The 22,091-nt window shown below is 39.8% G+C and overlaps 1 protein-coding gene across 1 annotated transcript in view; it reads left to right on the forward strand.

Moving 5' to 3' along the window:
• Window positions 1-18,568, forward strand: part of LOC124625782 — a 64,374-nt gene extending 45,806 nt beyond the window's left edge. Inside the window, exons 4-5 of the mRNA XM_047149231.1 lie at window positions 209-337; window positions 18,107-18,568. Of these exons, the coding sequence (XP_047005187.1) occupies window positions 209-337; window positions 18,107-18,172 (195 nt within the window). The 3' untranslated portion in view covers window positions 18,173-18,568. The remainder of the gene's footprint in view (window positions 1-208; window positions 338-18,106) is intronic.
• The last annotated feature ends 3,523 nt before the right edge of the window (window positions 18,569-22,091 follow it).

The following is a 22,091-nucleotide window of genomic DNA, read 5'->3' on the forward strand; positions in this document are numbered from 1 at the left end:
CACAGTTTCTGGTGATATTTTTGTCTTTCAGGCTGAGCCTCAGTAAACTATCAAAGGAAATGCCTATAAATCTATAATCAATGCATAGAGGTTTCATTAGTAACTCCAATAATTTGGCAGATTTAGAAAATAGGATACTACTGCAAAATGACCAAATAGAATATTGTGGAAGTTTGATGAAACATAGACATTATGTATCATGTTTCAGGTATCTGCTTGGATTAATACAGTATGTTGGTTACTGGGAACGTGCCTGCTTCTCTTACGATGTTTCTGCATTGCTGATTTTGAGCTTGTTGAAATTACTGTTTCAACATATGAACCCACAAGGATCTCGGTAATAAATCACATCAGTGTACATCATTTGTTATTTTATTTGTTGGGTGCATTTTTGTCAGTGGAAAAACATCTATTATAAATTACCAGGCAGAATTTATGATCTAAACAGTCCTTCAGCTCAGTTCATTTATTAAGACTTAGCAGTGACTGTGTAAAGTAAACAGGAAGCATGCACAAAAACTGCATTCAGTTACAGAATTGAACACAATGGATTGTCACACTGTGTGAATACATTTTCAGGTGTTAAAAGTCCATTTACATCTATAGTGACACCTTTTGAGTGACTGAATTTCTTGGATTTGTGCAGTCCTGGTAGTAAAAGGTTATTGTTTAAAGTCATGAAAAATGTAACAAATGATAGCATTTCTTTTTGCACCTTTTCTCATAAGTCTTTGTTCAGTTTTTTATCTTTCTTTGTAATTTGAATCTGATGTTTGTGGTTTAAAAAATAACTGTATCTTAACAAGAATGTAATAATCCACAAATTGCACCAGCTTTATAACTAATGTGTGTACGTAAATGCACTGTTATCACATAGGTTCATAAGGATCTGAAAACATAGTGCAACATAGTAAAACAAAAGCTATATTGTGAATGAGTTAACTTCAAATTGTTAGACTACTAGCTGTTAATTATGACATGAATTTAGCAGATTACTGGCTGTTTATTATGACATGAATTTAGCACACACAACACTACAGTTGCAGCATCCACTGCTGTAGATAATTGCAAAGTCAATCACATTCTACTGATGTCAAAGTCTGACTGAGGCCAGGATACAAGAGAGTGTATACAGTTAAATCAGAAAGACTGATACTTAATAATGAAATTCAGTAAGTGATACCAAAGAGCAGTGTATAAAGCAATTCGATGTATGAAATGAGGTAAGGCTGTTGGAGAACATAAAGAAGTTAAAATTGAAAGCAAAGTGATACAAAAGGAACTTGCATAATTTTGGCAGAGTAAGATGATTCCCCATAACTGGAACAATATTTTAATTATTGTACTTCACAACAAAACTGACAAATAAGGACGGGGTAAAACAAAAATAAATAAGTAAGCAAACAAACAAACCAGACACCTATCAGCCTGCACTCAGCAGTGTACAAACATCCAGCAAAAATATCACCACAGCATAAACATTGGATTTTTAATTGGGAAAAGGAAAAGGGCAGTGTAAAAAAGTGAAGATAAGACAATGGGTTGTTTGTACATCATGACTGATATTACACAATAGAGCAATGAGAGTGAGTTAACAGTCTGACAGAGATTCATAGATTTTGAAAAAGCTCTTGATTCACTTTCAGTAGCATATGTACCAACAGTCTTTGAAAAAAAAAGGATGTTGATTCAACTTTTATTAGTATATTGAAGTATAAATAATGGAAAGAGTATATCTGAGGCAGTGCCTATATTTACATAAATGCTGCAGCTCCTGTTAGGCTTTATCAGGACAGTGAGAAACCCAGAACTGAAAGAGGAGTCATATAAGATTCTGTGTCATTAAAACTATTCTTAGCAGTCTCAGAACAAGTTTTCAAATTGTGAAACAGGGAAAACAAAGAGGGGATATGAGTTAACAGAAAATGCAGTAGTCTCATTTTGCTGGTGAGTGTTCAGTGTACTTCTTGTTCAGATAAGTAAAGCATGGCTGTCATCAACTTCAAGATTGATTTTAACGCCACAGAACTTTACTTGGCACAGCTTACTGGTGGTAGTATACTGTTGCCTTCCTCTGAACTAAGTGACCCATCCAATTACAGGGGAACCCACAGTTTAACGTGGATTCTGAACCATGGTGCAATTCGGCATTTTTCACTGTAACATATGTTACCAAAGGTGAAAGAAGTGAGAAGTGACAGGTAAAAATTCTAGGATTGACAAGATATCAAACCTGAGACTTTTGGATCCATAGTCTGGCATTTTACAACTGAGGTACAAAGCCACACCTTCAGTAACTGTTGCAATAACTTTGAACTTCAGTAATCATTGGAGTAACTTACTTGAAAGAGTTTGAAAGTGAGACTGTATGTCAGTTATAATAAAACTAAAATAATGTACAGTGAACACAAAAAAAAATTGTACAAATAAACAATGATGGCAAAGAATCTCTGGACAAGTGTCTGTATTTGGGGTAGTTGTAGGTAATGTCTAGATGAACTGCAAAAGAAAAAAAACAGAAGAGAAAAAATGGCATGAAGTGCATTTATAAAATGGAGTTTTGGAAACTAAGCATCCAGTGTACCTGGAAAAAGAAGTTTGCAATCAGTATGTGTTAAGAGTTGTGACTTTGTGGCTGTGAGTCATGGACTTTAAAGCTGCAGTGTAAAAACTGAGAATTGCTAAGTGAAGGTACAGAAAATTTCCTGGGGAAAAATTAAAACAAACAAATGGATCAGTAAGCAGACTGGAATCTTGAATGAAAAATGTAATTACAACTGTATTGACAATGTGGTGGAATTGGTCAGGGCTTGTAACCAAGCTAATTGACGAGAGGGGAGCAGAAGAAGATCTTGGCTGAATTTCAAGGGATGAGGAAAGACCTAGATGATGACCTGTGGTACATTGCTCAATGATATACAGGAGGAACATTTTTGTTTGTAAATGAAGAGGTGATGCATGGAAAAGTTTATGTAGCACAGGCTGCCAAATGGCTGCTCATAATGATTTTCCCAGTGATGGAAGGGGGAATGCTGTGAAATGCCCCAAACATGAGGTATTGATAGAACTGGCTATGTTGGATTATGAGCTGGGGGAGCTAGAGATTTACACTCAGCAATGGCACTGATGACAATGCTATTGAGTACTGACCACCATACTACGAGATCTCTTGCTAGATTTGTCGCAAGTATATCTAGGTGCTGAGGCAGGAGCAGCAGTAGCATTGTGAAGCTTTTTCTGCCTTAATCAGTCTAACAAGCCTTCATCGTGCTTCAATATTCCAGATGATATATCATTACACCACTCTGGTCTCAGGCTAATCCGTGCCTCCCAACTGTTGGTGTTGATGCCAAATCTCTCCATATCTCATTTACAGGAGTCCTTGAACCTCAATACAGGACTTCCTATGGGTCTTTTCATTGTAGAAATCTCTACAAGCTTAACATGGTAATCTCTCATGATCCAAACAGTAGACATGTCCCAGCCAGCAGAGTCGCCTCTGCTTCAAGATAGCTGAAATGCTGTTGCAGTTAGTTTTACATAGCACTGCTTCGTTGGTCACTCCAAGGATGGATCTCGGGCACCGCATGTGGAAAGCATTAAGGCGACATTATTGTTTGGCATAGTAGTCCATGTTTCTGATGCATACAAAAGACTACTGAGGACGCAAGTTTGATATACAAGAATTTTGGTGGTCATAGAGTTTGTTGGTATTCCAAACACATGCAAAGAACTTGCTAAAAGTTGTCGCAGCTCTTCCAATGCGAGCATCAATCTCCCTGTCAACAGACATGTTTGATTCTATAGTGGGTCCAACAGAGCAGAAGTTATCCACGACTTGCAGAGTAGTTCCATGTAATGTGATATTCGGCTGTGTATTAGCACCCCGAACCATAATTCTGGTCTTACTGCAGTTTACGCTCACCGAGAATAGGTGGCAGGCATGACTAAATCTTGATACTAGCTCTTGCAGCTCTTCTGCAGAGTTTGCAACAATTGCAGCATCATCAACATATAGGAGTTCATGAGCGATTATCTCATAGTGCTTTGTCTTACTCTTTAGAAGACTGACTTTGAAAAGCATTCAGTCTTTCCTAATATGCAGGTGTACTCGAACATTGCAATTCTCAAAAGTCGATTGGGGCAGAGCTGAGAAGAAAATTCCGAAAAGTGTAGGTGTCAGCACACAGCCTTGTCTTACGCCACAGTTCATATTGAAGGTTTTAGATGTACTGCCATTGAAGATTACAGAGCCATTCATATTGTCATGAGAATATCGTATTAAGGACAACAAAGTTGGTGGACATCCAATTTTTTTCCAATTTTCTGTAGAGTCCCTCTCTACTGATGGCATCAAAGGCTTTGCTGAGACCAACAAAAGCCACTTATAATGGCTCTCTATGTTCACAGCACTTTTCTTGCAGCTGGTGCAAGGTGAATATCATGTCACTTGTGTATCTGCCAGCTCGAAATCCGCACTGTGACTCAGGGTACATCCGAGCAGCCAAAGTTTCCAGTCTTTTCAGGATTATCCTCGCATACATCTTTCCAGCAGTGCTCAACAGAGATATTTCTGTATAGTTGTTACAATTGCCTCTGTTGCCTTTTCCCTTGTAGACTGTTATTACATTTGCATCTCGCATGTCTTGAGGTGTTGTGCCTTCTTCCCAGCACTGCAATAGGATTTGATACAATATTGGGGAAACACAGTCACGTTTGATGATTTCAGTCGGTAGGTTATCTCGACCTGTACTCTTGCCTAGATTTAGACATTTAAGTGTGAGTTTTAATTGATCGAGGGTAGGAGAATCATCAAGCTTAGACATAACAGGGTAAGTTGGTAAAGTACCCAAAGCTTCTGAAGAACTGTTGACCTCCTTTGAGTATAGGTTAGTATAATGCTGCACCCATCTATCTAGCTACTGGTTTTTATCATTGATTGGGTCACCATTAACATCTTTTATTCCTGCAACCCACTCAACTCCACATGTAGTGACCCATCACTCCTATGGAAACAGTTGTTTAAGTTGAGAGAAAGCTTAAATACGTCTCAGGCGATGCAGTGCCTGTGGAGAGGACACTCCGCCTGCCAGCAAAGGTGCAGATAACACCACCAGCAGTCACAGTTACTGGTTTTAAGCCTTGTGCTGAGGGACGTGTTGAGGGGCAAGGGATGATACATCAGTGGGATAGTCCATCGTGGCTAATTGACTGGTTATCAACCGCCTCAAGCTGGGCAGCCCCCCAGTCAGCAAGGTATTAGTCTGTCCCCCACCTTGCACTTCTATGGGTGTATGGAGCAGCAAGCATCCTGCAGTGCTTGACAATAGGTAGGTGACTGAGGCACATGGAAAGACCAACAATAAAGTAGCTCATATGAACAAAACCAACAATTCAATAACATGATTTGCCACCTGGAATGTCAGAACTGTTAGCCGGACATGGCACTTCTACAGTTGGTGCCTCCGTAGTCAGAAAAACAGCCATAATTGACAGAGAACTGCTGTCTTTGCACTAATGTGGCTGCATTTCAGGGAACTCATCTCTCAGGGGAATGCAGCATGCGTGAAGATAATTACACCTTGTTCTGGAAAGAGAGAAATTGGAGAAAGATGTTCTAATGACTTTGGACGACAATTAAGTGCGAAGTAAATATACTAACTTCCACTTCTTTTACGAGATGACTTACTTGACACGCTCGGCCGACTTTACTTGCTGGTTAGCCTGCTGCTGCAAACTCTCTTTCACTTTTTTCTCTGAAGTATGCTGCTAGGTATAGGAATTTTGTAAGACTCTCTGTACTTATAAAAATAAGTAGACATACCAATTTCATTTGCTTTAACTAACGATGTATATTTGAACTTCAGACATATTACAAATCTCACTCTTCATGTAAATATATACTGCTTCGTAAGCCTCTCATGTCTCCAAACGTTAGAAACAAACTAACTTAAATATAAGAGTAAGTTGGCTTAAACACCGTGTCCAGTCTCAACATGAACCATAATACATATCTTCCCTTCAACAAGTCTAAGACAAGAGTTTTTCTCAAGAGTACTTTTTCAACTGTTCTTGTTATTATAACAATGGTCACTGACACAATTAGTACAGAATAACATAGAAGCGATATTTTATGCACAGTCATTATGTAAATAACATCACTCATAACAACATTTCATATCGTAACAATATACTTTTCTTATACATGTTTATACATACATCTTTCACTTCAACAACAATCTTTTTTTTCCCCTCTAGAACAATCTTTAGCTGAGCATTTCTTTATTCTGTTCTTACTTTACTTTGATATCCAGACATGAGCATTTATTCATGGTTCAATCAGCTTCCCTAGTATTTAGGAATTGTAAGGACTCTTTCCTTATTTTCAGTAGTAAACTTCAGTTGTTCATGACACATGAGTAATCTACTTTCCGTTCTTCTATCTCTCTCTCTCTCTCTCTCTCTCTCTCTCTCTCTCTCTTGTACTACATTTCCTTAGTATATACTATTTTTTGTTGTTTGGAGGAACTCTGGGCAAAATGAAAGTGCTCTTTTTGACACTCGTAAACTTACATGAAATGTAACAATGCTAGTTGTCCATAGAATTCAAACTTTCCAGAATAATCCCTATAAAATTTGTGACTTTTGTCACAATACTGTCCCCTTCTCCTAGGATTAGTACCTATACCTTGCTTGTGGGTTGACCTTGTGAGAGAACTTCCTCTTTCTATTCTTGTAGGTACACCCATTTATAAAACATTCCTATTTTTTAGGCCACAGGTCGTCCTATCTCCATGTAGGTACGCCTGCCCTATATACTTAGCAAATGCCAGGTACACCCCCACTTATCCTTTCTGAGTAGGCCTCATGGTTCATTACCCTAGTATACATTCCTATGTACACTATAATTAAGTATTCTCTGGTAAAAATAAAAATCTATTTTAAACTTAGCATTCACTTTTTACTGCTTCATTTACTCCCTAGAGTCCTCCTCTACTTCTCAACTTCTATACTCTTAGTAGATACTATCCTACAATTCGTCAGAGTATTTATTAAACTAACATTTCCTAATGATCAGCATGACTAGTGCCACTCCTGCTTTCTTTTTCTTTCTTTGCTCACGTCTCTTCCTTGTCTATCTCCTGCTCATTACTGCTTTATAGTTATCCCACAACTCACATGCTTTTGTCTCCCTCTTTGCGCATGAGTACATTGCCACTATTCGCGCGCGCGCGCGCGCGCGCGTGTGTGTGTGTGTGTGTGTGTGTGTGTGTGTGTGTGTGTGTGTGTGTGTCCACACATTCTTTCCCCTACAATACCTGGCAATTCTCACATTGTGACAGGCTTTTTAGTCTGTAATTTCAATGTTTGTGTCTAAATGTACTTTTGTGTGTATGCAGATGTGTGTTTTGTAGTCTGATTCTTCGGCCTTCTTATCTAAAGAAGAGATGTAGGTTATTAGAAACCACAGAAACAAGGAAGGACTTCAGCGATAGAAGTTTGTGAATATGGAAAGAGGGAAAACATAGATAGGTCCTCAAATGAGAAGTAAGAAAGGGGGAAAAAAATAGATATGGTTGCTAAGATCTAAGAAGAGAAAGAAGATAGCCCCAAAGACAGGAAACCCTTCCCACCCCCCTTCCCCAGGATACCTACTCCTCAGGTACTTGAGTGAGACGCTGGAGGAAAGTATTTTTGTGACTACTAAACATTGAGGAATTCGCCCAGCAAATATAAAATTTTTCTGAGATGGTCAAGCAACCAGTGCTGGACCATTTGGTATGGATTGACCCTAACTTTAAGTATGGTAACTACCGTAATAAAGTTCACTGAACAGTTTGTACCACTTTGTACTAAAAGAATAAAGTTCTGTTTTACACTCACCCGGTGGAGAATTTGCAAAGCGTCAGTGTGCGGATGCGGAGATAGGTCAGCACCAGTGAACAGCAACTGGTGCCGGTGGCATCGGATGTTGGTTTCCACGTCTGCAACTCCGCAACGTATATGAGAGCTCTACACTCCCCACACCGGATCTTCTTAATCGAAGTGTTCTAGGTATGTCTTCTTAGAGAAACACCCTGGAATCTTCTTCTCTATTTCTCAGTTAAAAATTTTGCTCCTTTAATACTTGAGCATGTTCTGTTGTCTCGGAGTAAATTCTTTGTCGTATTTGGTTTAGTTGCTATGGCAAAATACAACAGCTTCTTTCCTCGTTTTTTTGGTCTTAGAATTCCTGTTTTTTCAGTTCTTTCTCACTGGTTGCCATGTTCTAACGGCTTTGGACGACATTTAAGTGTGAAGTAAATATACTAACTTCCACTTCTTTTACGAGATGGCTTACTTGACATGCTCGGCCGACTTGCTGGTTAGCCTGCTGCTGCAAACTCTCTTTCACTTTCTTCTCCGAAGTATGCTGCGAGGTACAGGAATTTCTTAAGACTCTCTCTACTTATAAAAATAAGTAGACATACCAATTTCATTTGCTTTAACTAACGATGTGTATTTGAACTTCAGACATATTACAAATCTCCCTCTTCATATAAATATATACTGCTTTGTAAGACTGACATGTCTCCAAATGTTAGAAACAAACTAATTTACATATAAGAGAAAGTTGGCTTAAACACCATGTCCAGTCTCAACATGAACCATGACACACGTCTTCCCTTCAACAAGTCTAAGACAAGAGTTTTTCTCAAGAGTACCTTCTCAACTGTTCTTGTTGTTATAACAATGGTTACTGACACAATTAGCACAGAATAACATAGAAGCTCCATGGTTCTTCGGTACATTTTCACTAAAATTTCCATGGATCACCCGACAAGTACTTGTCGTTGCCATTCGACTATCGCATCTACATTCTCGCGACTGAATTTCAAACCTGCACACACAAACATGTGAAGTGCAGTAGGCTGGATTCTATCATCCCACACTCACTTCTAAAATATCATGTGTTTGAGATGTTAGAAGGCTGAGTGGTTCTAGAATTTACGCAGAAATTCTCAAAACACTACAGTCTGAGCATGGGTTTGGCTTTGGAGTACGAAACATCTTCTTAGCTGCTGCAAACAACGAAAATCTATTTCTGAATTATTAACTACTTTGAGATTAAAGACATCATCAGGGCCCATCACATTAATCTCAGTATATGTTCCCACTGTGAAAGCACCACCTGAAGTCAAAGACAAGTTTCACAGAGATCTGTGGAAATGCCTGGAGAATGTTCATAGATCAGATAAGCTCTTGTTACTGGGAGACTTCAATGCCAGGACTGGAATACATGGAAGAGCTGGCTTGACTGCATTGGGCCACATGACACTGGAAATATGAACGAGAATGGTCAGCGACTGAGGAAACTTGGCACCTCTCTTTCTCTCTGCATCACCAACACTTACTAACATGGAAACACCCATATTCAGGCCATTGGCATCAGGCTGACTTCATCATGACCAGAAGATGTGACCTACATCATGTCCTTAACTCCTATACATATCACAGTGCTGACTGTGGTACTGACCACTCTTTAGTTATGACCAAATCATGGTTCACACCCAAGAAGAGTCATTCGGCTGAGAGCATTTGTCGAAGAATGAAGATCAACACCAAAGGCTTCCAAGATGATGCGTTGTATAAAAAGTTCGGAGAAGATATTGAGACGAAACTGCATACTGAGCAATTGGTAACTGCACAGAGCACTGAAGAAAAGGGGCGTCTAGCTAAATAAAATATTATGCGAACAACTATTAGAACATTTGAGAGGCAGTGTAGGACTCAGAGCGACTGGTTTACTGAATGTGAAAGTGAATTGCGCCCATATAGAGACAAGAAACGTAATGCTCATTTACAGGCTGTGAATAATTCCTAAAGAGCAATAGCTGATTACAAGGCCTTGAAAGCAGATCTGCTATGTGTTTCTCATATTGCGCAAATAGATAATATTGGACCAGCCTTTGAAAATCTGTTCAGATGTGCCAAGACAAAGATTGCCATGACATGTATCTAGGCATCAAAATGGCCATTGGACCAACAGGCAGGAAGTATGCTACAATAAATAATAATAATAATAATAATAATAATAATAATAATAATAATAATAATAATAGTAAGAGAGGTTGCATATTGGGCACTGTCATTTCAGCCATCATCATTTATTAAGTGGTGATTCCCCACCACTTTGTGCTCATTGTCATCAGCCTTTGATGGTTTGCATTTTCCTAACCAAATGCCCTTTTTTTTTAATCGATGTGTTTGCCGTCTGCGTTATCGGGAGTTTTAGTGAATGATGTGCAGGCTGTCAAATGCATTTTAGTTTTTATTCTTTGTAACAATATGGCAAAGGACATTTAACCTTTGGGTTGTGATCTCCTCTGTCTCTACAGCATATTTTGTGGACCTTCTCCAAGGGGAAGTCATTGTTTTCAGCTCTCTTTCCTTCCTATGATTGGGCTTAACATGTCACTTTTAAGTCTTTTGCTTATTAGTGTTCTAAGGTTATGACAAGGGCGCTTATGACCTCAGTTGTTTTTGCGCCCTAGGAAAGTGGCGAGGGGGGGGGGGGGGGGGGAGCAGTGCGCAGCACACAGTGACATGGAGGAGTGGATTGGGAGGGGGAGATAGAACCAAGAAAGACAGGACTGCAGAGAGGAGGATATGAGAGGAGGATGAGTGAAACAGGTGGTTGTGGTCGCAGGGGTGGAGGCCAGTGTTGGACGGGGACTAGCAGAGATTGACAGGAAGAGTATTAGGTGATAGAAGGGTGTGTTGCGAGGAGAATTCTCATCTATGTAATTCAGGAAAGACTCAGATGGCGTGGGTTGTGAAGCAGCCATTTAAGTTGATCAGTATGCTATGCTGAAGGCTTTACTAATCCTTCAGGCAGTGTAACCCCTCACACCTAGGTCACAGACAGATTTCCCATGAGATGTCCACACATTCCCTGTAACCCTCAGACCACCCCCATGAAATAAATGCAAAGGAAAAACCCCCTCATCACCCATTATGACCGTGGACTGGAACAATCATATCCTTCACCAGTTATTCAGCACTTATCGTTGTGCCCAGAAATGAGGAACATACTTTCCACAATCCTTCCAAACCCTATCAAACTGCTGTTCCAGTACCCAGCTAATGTATGAAATATCCCAGGCCATCCTTGAGAGAGCCACCCATGACAAAACTATTCCACCAAGCAGGCAAGATATGTGAGACAGTCAAAATACCCTCAGTCTTCAAGGAGAATGTTATAACTCCAATTCCAATTGCAAAGAGAGCAGGTGCTGACCAGATGTGACTATTACAAAATCATCAATATAATAAGTCATGCTTGCAGAATACTGATGTCTAGTATCAGAAGAATGGAAAAATTGGTAAAGTCAACCTTGTAAATGATCAATTTGGGTTCTAGAGAAATGTAGGAACATATGAGGCAATTCTGCCCCTATGATGTCTTGTAAGGTGGGCTAAAGATAGACAAATCCACATTTATAGCATTTGTAAATTTAGGAAAAGCTTTTGACAGTGTTGATTGGAATACACAGCTTGAAATTCTGAAAGTAGATACAAAATATTTGAAGGAGAAGGTTATCTACAACTCGTTCGCAAACCAGAGAGCAATTATTGTAGTTGAAGGACATGAAAAGGAAGCAGTCGACAAGAAGAGCAAAGAGTATGAGACAGAGTTGTAGCTTATCACTGATGTTGTTCAGTCTGTATATTGAGCAAGTAGTAAAGGAAACCAAGAAAAATTTTGGAAAGAGAATTCAAGTTCAGGGAAAAGGTATAAAAGCTTTGATGTTTGATGGCGAAAAGCTAAAGGATTTGGATGAGCAGTCAAACAAAGTGGATAGTATCTTGAAAAGATATTATGAAATTAGCATCAACAAACATAAAACAAGGATAACAGAATGTAGTCAAAATAAATCAGATGACACTGAGATAGCCAGATTAGAAAATGAAACACTAAAAGTACCAGATGAATTGTGTTATTTGGGTAGAAAAATAAGTGACAATGGTTGAAGTAGAGAGGATATAAAATATAGACTGACAGTACCAAGAAAAGCATTTCTGAGAAAGAGAAGTTTGTAAATGTGAAATATAAATTTAAATGTTGCGAAGTCTTTTCTGATGATACTTGTAGTGTAACCTTATATGGAAGTGAAACTTTGACAGTAAGCAGTTCAACCAGGAAGAGCATAGAAGCTTTTGATACGTGGTGCTACAGAGGAATGCTGAAGATTAGATGGGTACATTGGGTAACCAATGAGGGCATACTGAATTGATCTGGGGAAAAAAGGAATTTATCGCATAGCTTTACTAAAAGAAGGAATTGCTTTTAGGACATATCCTGAGGAATCAACAGATCTTCGATTTGACCATGGATGAAAAGTGAGGGGTAAAAATTGTAGTGGGAGGTGAAGGCTTGATTACAGCAAGCAGGTTCCAGTGGATGCAGGTTGCAGTAGTTATGCAGGGGTGAGGGGCCATAAACAGCTTCAGATGTTGGATTGTTGCTGTGAAGGACATGGAGATATTGCTTTGTCAAGTGAGGCACCATTATCAGCAGCAGATAGAGTTTGAAAGTGGCCTCATTGCAGGCCTCTAACTGATTACCTGGTAGAATTATGTGATATCCAGATTTGTGGGCCATTCAGATGTGACTGAAGACTGTTATTGGAATACATGGGAAAGTGAGGACAGGCATACTTGCCAGGGTTCCAGTCTCAGACTGCTGCAAGTCATATCCAAATGAAGTAGAGATTAGTCACAAAATTGTCAATTTAATAGAGCCTGGGGGGACTTATACACTCCCTGACAAAAAAAGAAAGAAATTGAATCTCTTAAAAGTGGAGGAAGAAATGGAATAAAACTTCACAGAATGAGAGAGAATGTGATGTTATTTTAGTTATTATAAATTTGAGTCAAATTTCAAAGAAGTTAGTATTATGAGCCCAGTTATCAGTATGACACTGCATCCTCTTTGGTCTAATGTATGCAGTAATTCTGTTGGAAACGATGTCATAAAGCCATTGTATCCTCTCCCGAGGCAATCTTGGCCCCAACTGTTGTAGCTTATCCTAGATACTGTCAGAGGAACGGAATTGACGTCTGAGTTGCCCCCTCCCCGGACACATTCTATTGGGGCCTAATCTGGGGATCCTGCTAGCCATGAGAGCGCCTCAACATCATGCAGACAGTTTATAGAGACACATGCCACTTGTTGATGAGCTCTGTCATGTTAAAAATAGCAAGACAATACTGTAGAGTGAGAAGTTACACATGAGCATGCAGATTGTCAGTGACATACCACTGTTCTATCAAAGTTCCCTCAACCACTATCAACCATGACCTGAAGTCATACCCGATGGCTCTCCATGCTGTGACGCCAATAGTAACACTGGTGAGCCTCTCCAAAATATTGGAAGAATGTGACCACCACAAAGGAGGATTACCATGTTGTCCACCAAGCATATCATAACACCTTCATTGCATTCCATGAACAAGTAATGGACTCCCTGCCACATTCTGTGTCATTGAATTTTATTGGTTGGAAACTAGAAGCAGCCAGACTAAGGAATTACCATCCCATGTGTAGGTTTCCATTAACACCACAACACAAATGGCTGGATTTAGCATGGTGCAGTAACCAGGAAGCACAGAGTGCTGAAGAATGGCTTCACGTTGTGTTCAGTGTGAAATGGGGCTCTACACTATCATGGATGACCATTTTTGCTGATTATGACAGTGACCTGGGGAGAGTTCACATTCTTCCAATATTTTAGAGAGACTCAGCAGTGTTACTATTGGCATCATGGCTTGGAGAACCATAGGGTGTAACTTCAGACATGGTTGATAGTGATTGAGGGAACTATGATAGAACAGTGATATGTCACTGACAGTCTGCATTCTCATGTGTAACTTCTTGTGTTACAGTAGTGTCTTGCTATTTTTCAACATGACAGTGCTCGTCCACACATGGCACATGTGTCTATAAACTGTCTGCACGATGCTGAGCCACTCTCATGCTCTGATGGCCAGCAGGATCCCCCGATCAGGCCCCAATAGAGTGTGTCCAGGGAGGGGGCAACTCGGACGTCAATTCTGTTCCTTTGTCAGTATCTATAGTATCTAGGATAAGCTACAACAGTTTGGGTTGAGTTTGCCTCAGGAGAGGATAGAATGGCCTTACGACATAATTTCCAACAGAATCATTGCATACAGTAGACCAGAGAAGATGCAGTCTCAAACTGATAGTTGAGCTCATAATGCTAAGGTCTTTGAAATTTGACTCAATTTTGTAACAACAGAAATAACACCACAATCTCTCTCATTCTGTGAAGTTTTATTTCATTTCCTTTTCCACTTTTGTGAGATTCAATTTCTTTCTTTTTTGGCAGGGAGTGTATAAGTCTCTCCAGGCTTTATTTTGAACACACTTTATTCAGTCTCTACATCATTTGGATATGACTTGCAGCACTCCTATAAGTGAAAATTAGACACTCGTTTAACAATTTTTCTTCTATTGTAACTTTTTATCTAACAGTCTGTTTTCCCATAAGAGCCATCACCTTTTTCTAATCTTATGGACTTCAAATGTTGCCACTTGTAAAAAATATTAATTGTTGGCCATCAGTATTTGTAAGGCATCTTGTGAATTTTGATCCCTCCACATCCTCTATGATGTTAAAATTTTCTGGCTGTTGTTTCCACAGTCTAACATCAAAGTTGGTTAGGTCCTTAAAAAAGTGGGGTGTGATACTTTATCAGTATGCTGGAGATTACATAAACCGTGAATGAGACATTATCAGCATAGGAGCTCCCTTCCTAGAATGTATTTGCTCCTCAATGATGATAGCTTCAAATATTTATGGAGGCTTCATGTTAAAATTTTCTAATAGATTTAGTTTACTTATTAAGTAGGTTGATATATACACTCCTGGAAATGGAAAAAAGAACACATTGACACCGGTGTGTCAGACCCACCATACTTGCTCCGGACACTGCGAGAGGGCAATACAAGCAATGATCACACGCACGGCACAGCAGACACACCAGGAACCGCGGTGTTGGCCGTCGAATGGCGCTAGGTGCGCAGCATTTGTGCACCGCCGCCGTCAGTGTCAGCCAGTTTGCCGTGGCATACGGAGCTCCATCGCAGTCTTTAACACTGGTAGCATGCCGCGACAGCGTGGACGTGAACCGTATGTGCAGTTGACGGACTTTGAGCAAGGGCGTATAGTGGGCATGCGGGAGGCCGGGTGGACGTACCGCCGAATTGCTCAACACGTGGGGCGTGAGGTCTCCACAGTACATCGATGTTGTCGCCAGTGGTCGGCGGAAGGTGCACGTGCCCGTCGACCTGGGACCGGACCGCAGCGACGCACGGATGCACGCCAAGACCGTAGGATCCTACGCAGTGCCGTAGGGGACCGCACCGCCACTTCCCAGCAAATTAGGGACACTGTTGCTCCTGTGGTATCGGCGAGGACCATTCGCAACCGTCTCCATGAAGCTGGGCTACGGTCCCGCACACCGTTAGGCCGTCTTCCGCTCACGCCCCAACATCGTGCAGCCCGCCTCCAGTGGTGTCGCGACAGGCGTGAATGGAGGGACGAATGGAGACGTGTCGTCTTCAGCGATGAGAGTCGCTTCTGCCTTGGTGCCAATGATGGTCGTATGCGTGTTTGGCGCCGTGCAGGTGAGCGCCACAATCAGGACTGCATACGACCGAGGCACACAGGGCCAACACCCGGCATCATGGTGTGGGGAGCGATCTCCTACACTGGCCGTACACCACTGGTGATCGTCGAGGGGACACTGAATAGTGCACGGTACATCCAAACCGTCATCGAACCCATCGTTCTACCATTCCTAGACCGGCAAGGGAACTTGCTGTTCCAACAGGACAATGCACGTCCGCATGTATCCCGTGCCACCCAACGTGCTCTAGAAGGTGTAAGTCAACTACCCTGGCCAGCAAGATCTCCGGATCTGTCCCCCATTGAGCATGTTTGGGACTGGATGAAGCGTCGTCTCACGCGGTCTGCACGTCCAGCACGAACGCTGGTCCAACTGAGGCGCCAGGTGGAAATGGCATGGCAAGCCGTTCCACAGGACTACATCCAGCATCTCTACGATCGTCTCCATGGGAGAATAGCAGCCTGCATTGCTGCGAAAGGTGGATATACACTGTACTAGTGCCGACATTGTGCATGCTCTGTTGCCTGTGTCTATGTGCCTGTGGTTCTGTCAGTGTGATCATGTGATGTATCTGACCCCAGGAATGTGTCAATAAAGTTTCCCCTTCCTGGGACAATGAATTCACGGTGTTCTTATTTCAATTTCCAGGAGTGTATATTCTCTCTCTCTCTCTCTCTCTCTCTCACTGTGTGTGTGTGTGTGTGTGTGTGTTTGTGTTTTACAGTGACAGTCTTCCAGATGGAAAGGTTGTCTTCTGCAGCTGGCATTGATTTGATGAATAAAAGTAGTCTTTTTTTCTGTTTCTGGAGAAAGTTTTAAAAAATAGTTTTATATTAGTCTCATCATTTCCAACACTTTTTCTGTTTTTCCTTTCTGCATAAAACTTACTTTGTTTTTTGAAATCTGAAATCTGCCAGTCTGTCAGGAGAACAGCTGAAAACAGGTGACATTTCAAATATGGTGGATACACAGTGGATACAAGTGGAACAAATGATGAGGAAGACAAGGGAGAGCTAGAGCAAGCAAAAGCATTTCTGAACTGTCAGGAGCCTTCTGTTAAATAAAGCTGTACCATAGAAGATTAACAAAATTATATATTGATCCTGCTATTTGCCTATCATGACTGATGTTTGACAATGAAGCAAAGTGATTTAAGCAATTACAGGCATATGAAATGAAATTTCAGAGCAGAGTTGGAGTAATGGGGGAGATGGTAAAGGAAGTAATCTTACAGGAACATACAAAATCAACAAGTCTTAGGTGGTATAGACATTTGCTAGAATACGAAGGAAGATTCATGGACTGAGGCTCCAATGCAAAAAGGCCCTGAAGAAGATCACGTAATTAGCGGCTGAAAGGAATGGAGGATAATATTCAAAGAAAAGGAGAGGACTGGAACAGGTTGGTGGCATAGCATAGTTGGGAGCTTTGAGGAAAATGGAGAAGTTTATGTTCCAAATTTATGCATCATTAGTCTGTCAGTCTGTTCCAGAAAATCTCACTATTCCGTCCTTTACTTCACAGCTTCTTCATCTGTCCATTGGTGTTGAAAAAGCTAAATCTGTTCGTCCCATCCCCAGATGTTACCTCAATATCACCTTAGTGTGTTTAATATTGGTTTTAAGTGTTTCAGGATATTGCAAGACACAGCCTGCTTCCCACACACATATCAGTGTCGGAGCCTGTGATGTGTGCCTCCCAGCTTTCCTTGTGAACATTTTAAAGTAATCTCTCTGCTCACACATTGATTTACATTGTCCAAGATCCTCACCATCGCTCTTCATTTGTAACAATGAGACATTGCATTAAATCATAAAGTTCTAATTTAATGTGATTCAGCCTCAGCATCATAGTAGCTGTAGTATTAAACCTCTAAGATGCCAACTGAATGTAACATGTGAATGCTACACAGTGGATAAACTCACCAATAAAATTGTGTTGGCCTCCTGTCTGTTGACGTTTCCACTTTACAGCAGAAAGATCTTTTCTTTCCTAATTCACAAAGAAAATTTGTATTAGGAGTATACAGAGTCACAAGGGGGAAAAAGTGTTATCTTGCAGTCAGGATGTCATGTAGAGCAGTATTTCATGCAGCAGTCATTCGAACAGATTATTGTGACACTGATTTAACTTAATGACATAGGTATTAGAATATGTAAGAGCGATAGTCATTAGATAGTGGCAATGACATTTAGACAGACTATTTGGAAGAAATGATTGCCAAGTAGCAATGAAAATGATGGTACTGTGCATTTGTATACCAGATTGTTGTCTAAATTACAGCCAGTGACATAATGCACTAACACAATAATTACCAGCTTGAAGTATTAACTAAAGAATAAATAAATTAATTAATTGGCAACTAATTTCTGTTTATTACGTATAAATTTGCTTTATTCTGTGTTTATAGATATCCTCAGGAAGCCGTCCAAGCTTAGAAGCTCTTGGAGAGACATCGGAGTCTGATGCACCATAAGACTACAAAGCTTTTTTGCTTTCACCAGTAATCTTACACATATATGAAAATTTTAAACAACAGTATTTGCAAGTTTGCTCACTGTAGCCCACTGAACTAATTGTGTGCTGTTCTTCTTGCATATATTGCAAACATGCTCTTTGCTCACTGTTCAATTGGCTGATGATTTTGATAGCTATCTAATCATCTCATTTTATACGTTGTACTTATATTTTATACACACAAATATTTATTCTATACTATACTTGTTAGTAATATAAATGCATTTAAATGTTATTGCATTTTCAAATGGTTAACAGTATTTGATATCTTTGCTCACAGTATGTATTCCCTCCTCAAACGACAATATTTGATATTACAAATAACTTGTGCTTAAATAAAATGATTGCATTTAAACATGCAGTAGTTTTACTTTCTAGACTAAGTGAAGCTGTTCTCAACCCTCAACCTCAAGGTTTGTTTGACACAGCAGTGCTTTATGAAGCGTGGTCCTATTCCTGGTGGTATGCCCTGTTGGACTGATTTACCCAGACAGCCGTAGGGGGAATTATACAATTTAGCCAGGGTTCCACTTGGCATTTTTTATGCTTATGTATCATAACAAAGGCTGCAAAAATGATAAATGATAGAATAAAACCCGAGACCAGATTAGGGATTGAACCTCCAGACTTCTAGAGTCCAGCAACTCAACAAGTCCAGATGCAAACTATCTCTTCCCATCTTGTGTTGCGAGACTTCCCACACAGCCAACTCAGTCCAATTTTGATTGAAACTGGGGCAGGTATTACACTCCTATCATCCTTTCCACAACTTAGATAGAACATTAGAAAAGCAAAGTGGGATTTATGTGCTAAACATCTGGACAAATGACTCATTTGGTTTCCCCCAAAAGGAGGTTGTTGGAGCTATGATAACTACAGCAAACAAAGCAATCTCTAAATTCTACCACAAGCAGTGAAATGAAACTAACGAGAAACAGTATGGTGCATTTATAATAAGTGGTAATCCAGAAATACATTTATAAAAAGTGGTAATCCAGGAATAGCAGATAACCTACTTAGTAACCTCAATATAACTGTATATAAAAGATGAATAGAGACTGTTGAGTCCAGTCACTCTCCAAACATCAAGTACAGAAGCATGGTCATTGCTAAGGAAGTTTGGTGGAAATGAAATAATAATAAGGGGCAACATTCATTTATCAGTTAATAGAATTGCGTCACATTTACTCTCAACATCCAGAGCCCCAAGGGATAAAGCTCATACATGATCCATCAGGTGCACACTTATATCACTCAAAAAGAACGCTAATGAGCAATCTGAATTCTCAAGAACTTTCTCTGTACCTGAAATTTTTGTTGCTCTTTAAAACTCAAAGCTGTGTAGCGGGACTTTGAATTTCGCCGCGCTACACTCGTTCCATCAGATAAAAATATCCCGTCGCAGCGGTATGAGCGCTCGACGGCAGAGAAAATACCAAAATTGTAACTTTTTTTGTTTTCTATCCGTTTTCAATTGTCTCTTGATAGCCGAAGCTTAAGGCAGACGTTATCTAATGCTGAAGTAAAAAACTTAATAGCTAGTCTTGATCTGATTTTAATGTGTAGACACATTGAGGAAGTTGTTATGAAATTTGGAGGAGGGAAGCAACGTAAAATAAATTGCATTTAATATCAAGACGGTTTTGTGTACATTAGAAATTCCTGGACAATGAAACTTATTGCACGATTTCGGAGCCGACCTTTCACGCAGAAATGAAGGAGATTTTTGAAGACCTGGACGCCGCACGAAAGAGGACAAGTTAACCTGGTAAAGGATGATTTATCTACGCCACTTCCCCCTGTCAGTTACATTTTGTTTTTCTCTGTTTCTTTTCAGTAAGTTTTGTAGTGGAAATTGGTTTAACTTTTGCTCAAAAACGCCACAAGGACCACCCCAACTATAGCTTTTCTGTAATACGAACTCCGATTTGCTTTTCATTCTTTCCCTTTTTCCCTTTTTCCACCAAACTTCCTTAGCAATGACCATGCTTCTGTACTTGATGTTTGGAGAGTGACTGGACTCAACAGTCTCTATTCATCTTTTTTATTAACCACTACAGCTGTAAAGGCACTAGGAAGTGATGGTAACCATCCCGAGTTTCTTCTGCATTGTAGGAACCCTCTCACATTATTATACTTGGTCAGTCCCATAGAAAATGAAGCAATTAAAAAACACAGAGCAATACTCAAACCTGGCAAGTCATCAAGTTATTTGAACATTGCACATGCTGGGAGAAACTCAGGCCTTATATAAAAGACGTTGTTATTTGCTTATAACTATTGTTATTTGTACTATGTTATGCTGGGCAGCTGTGTTCAAGTGTTGGGATGCATTAGTTTAGTAATCTTTGTAAATGTATAACTATTCTTGTGATTCAAAAACTCTTAATGTATGCCTTATGATAAATAAATACAGTGTTGATGGGATGGTACTTACCCTCCATGGTACATAAAACAGCACAGGACACAACTGCAGAAGGGAAAAGCATGCCATATTTAAAAGAATGGAAAATCCCCAAGATTGGCAAAGTTTTACAGAAGCTTGAAATTCAGGGTGAACTTCAATACGAGATCTCTTTAATAGTTTCCACATTGAAACCCTGTCTCGAAATCTGGCAAACAACCCAAAGAGATTCTGGTCGTATGTAAAGTACACCAACAGCAGGATGCAATCGGTACCTTCACTGCACTGTAAAAATGTTGTTAATAATGACAGCGCCACTAACGCAGAGTCACTAAACACAGCTTACTGAAATTCCTTCACAAAGGAAGACAAAGTAAATATTCCAGCATTCAAATGAAGAACAACTACCAGCAAGAGTAACTGCAAAATAAATATCATTCGTGTAGTACAGCAGCTTAAAACAATTAAGAAAGGAAAGGCTTATGATCCAGTCAGGTTCCTTCCAGAGAATGTCAATACAGTAGCTCCATACTTAGCAATCACATATGACCGCTTGCTCGCAGAAAGATCCGTACCCAGAGACTGGAAACTTGCACAAGTCACACCAATACCCAAGAAAGGACATAGGAGTAATCCACTGGATTACAGCTCTGTATCACTAATGTCAATTTGCAGTAGGGTTTTGGAATATAAACTTTGCCTGTACACTATGAACAATCTTGAAGAAAATTATTTATTGACAAATAGCCAATTACAGATTCAGCAAATATCATTCTTGTGAAACACAATTAGCTCTTTATTCTCATGAGGTAATGACTACTATCGGCAGGGGTGTCAAATTGATTCTATATTTTTAGATTTCCAGAACACTTTTGATGCCATTCTTCACAAGTGACTTCTAATTAAATTGTGTACCTATGGACTATTATCTCTGTTGTGTTAGTGGATTCATGATTTCCTGTCTGAAAGGTCACAGTTCTTAATAACTGATAGAAAGACATTGACTAAAACAGAGGTAATAGCTGGCTTTCCACATGGAAGTGTTATAGGCCATCTGTTGTTCCTGATCTACATAAACGATTTAGGAGACTATCTGAGCAGTCCTCTTAGATTGTTTTCAGATTATGCTGTCATTTACCATCACGTAAAGTATCAGATGATAAAAATGAATTGAAGAGTGATTTAGGCAAAATATCTGTATGTGCAAAAAGTGGCAACTGACTGTAAATCATAAAAAGTGTGAAGTCATCCACATGAGCACTAGAAATAATCCGCTAAATTTCACGTACAAGATAAATCACACAAATCTAAAGGCTGTAAACTCAACTAAATTCTTGGGGACTACATTCATGAATAACTTAAGTTGGAACAATCACAGAGATAAGGTTGTGTGGGAAAAAAATCAAAGACTGTGATTTTTTGGCATAACACGTATAAATGTAACATGTTTACTTTTTGAGATGCCTACACTACA

Source organism: Schistocerca americana, chromosome 1 (assembly GCF_021461395.2).
Source record: "Schistocerca americana isolate TAMUIC-IGC-003095 chromosome 1, iqSchAmer2.1, whole genome shotgun sequence".
Taxonomy (NCBI): Eukaryota; Metazoa; Arthropoda; class Insecta; order Orthoptera; family Acrididae; genus Schistocerca; species Schistocerca americana.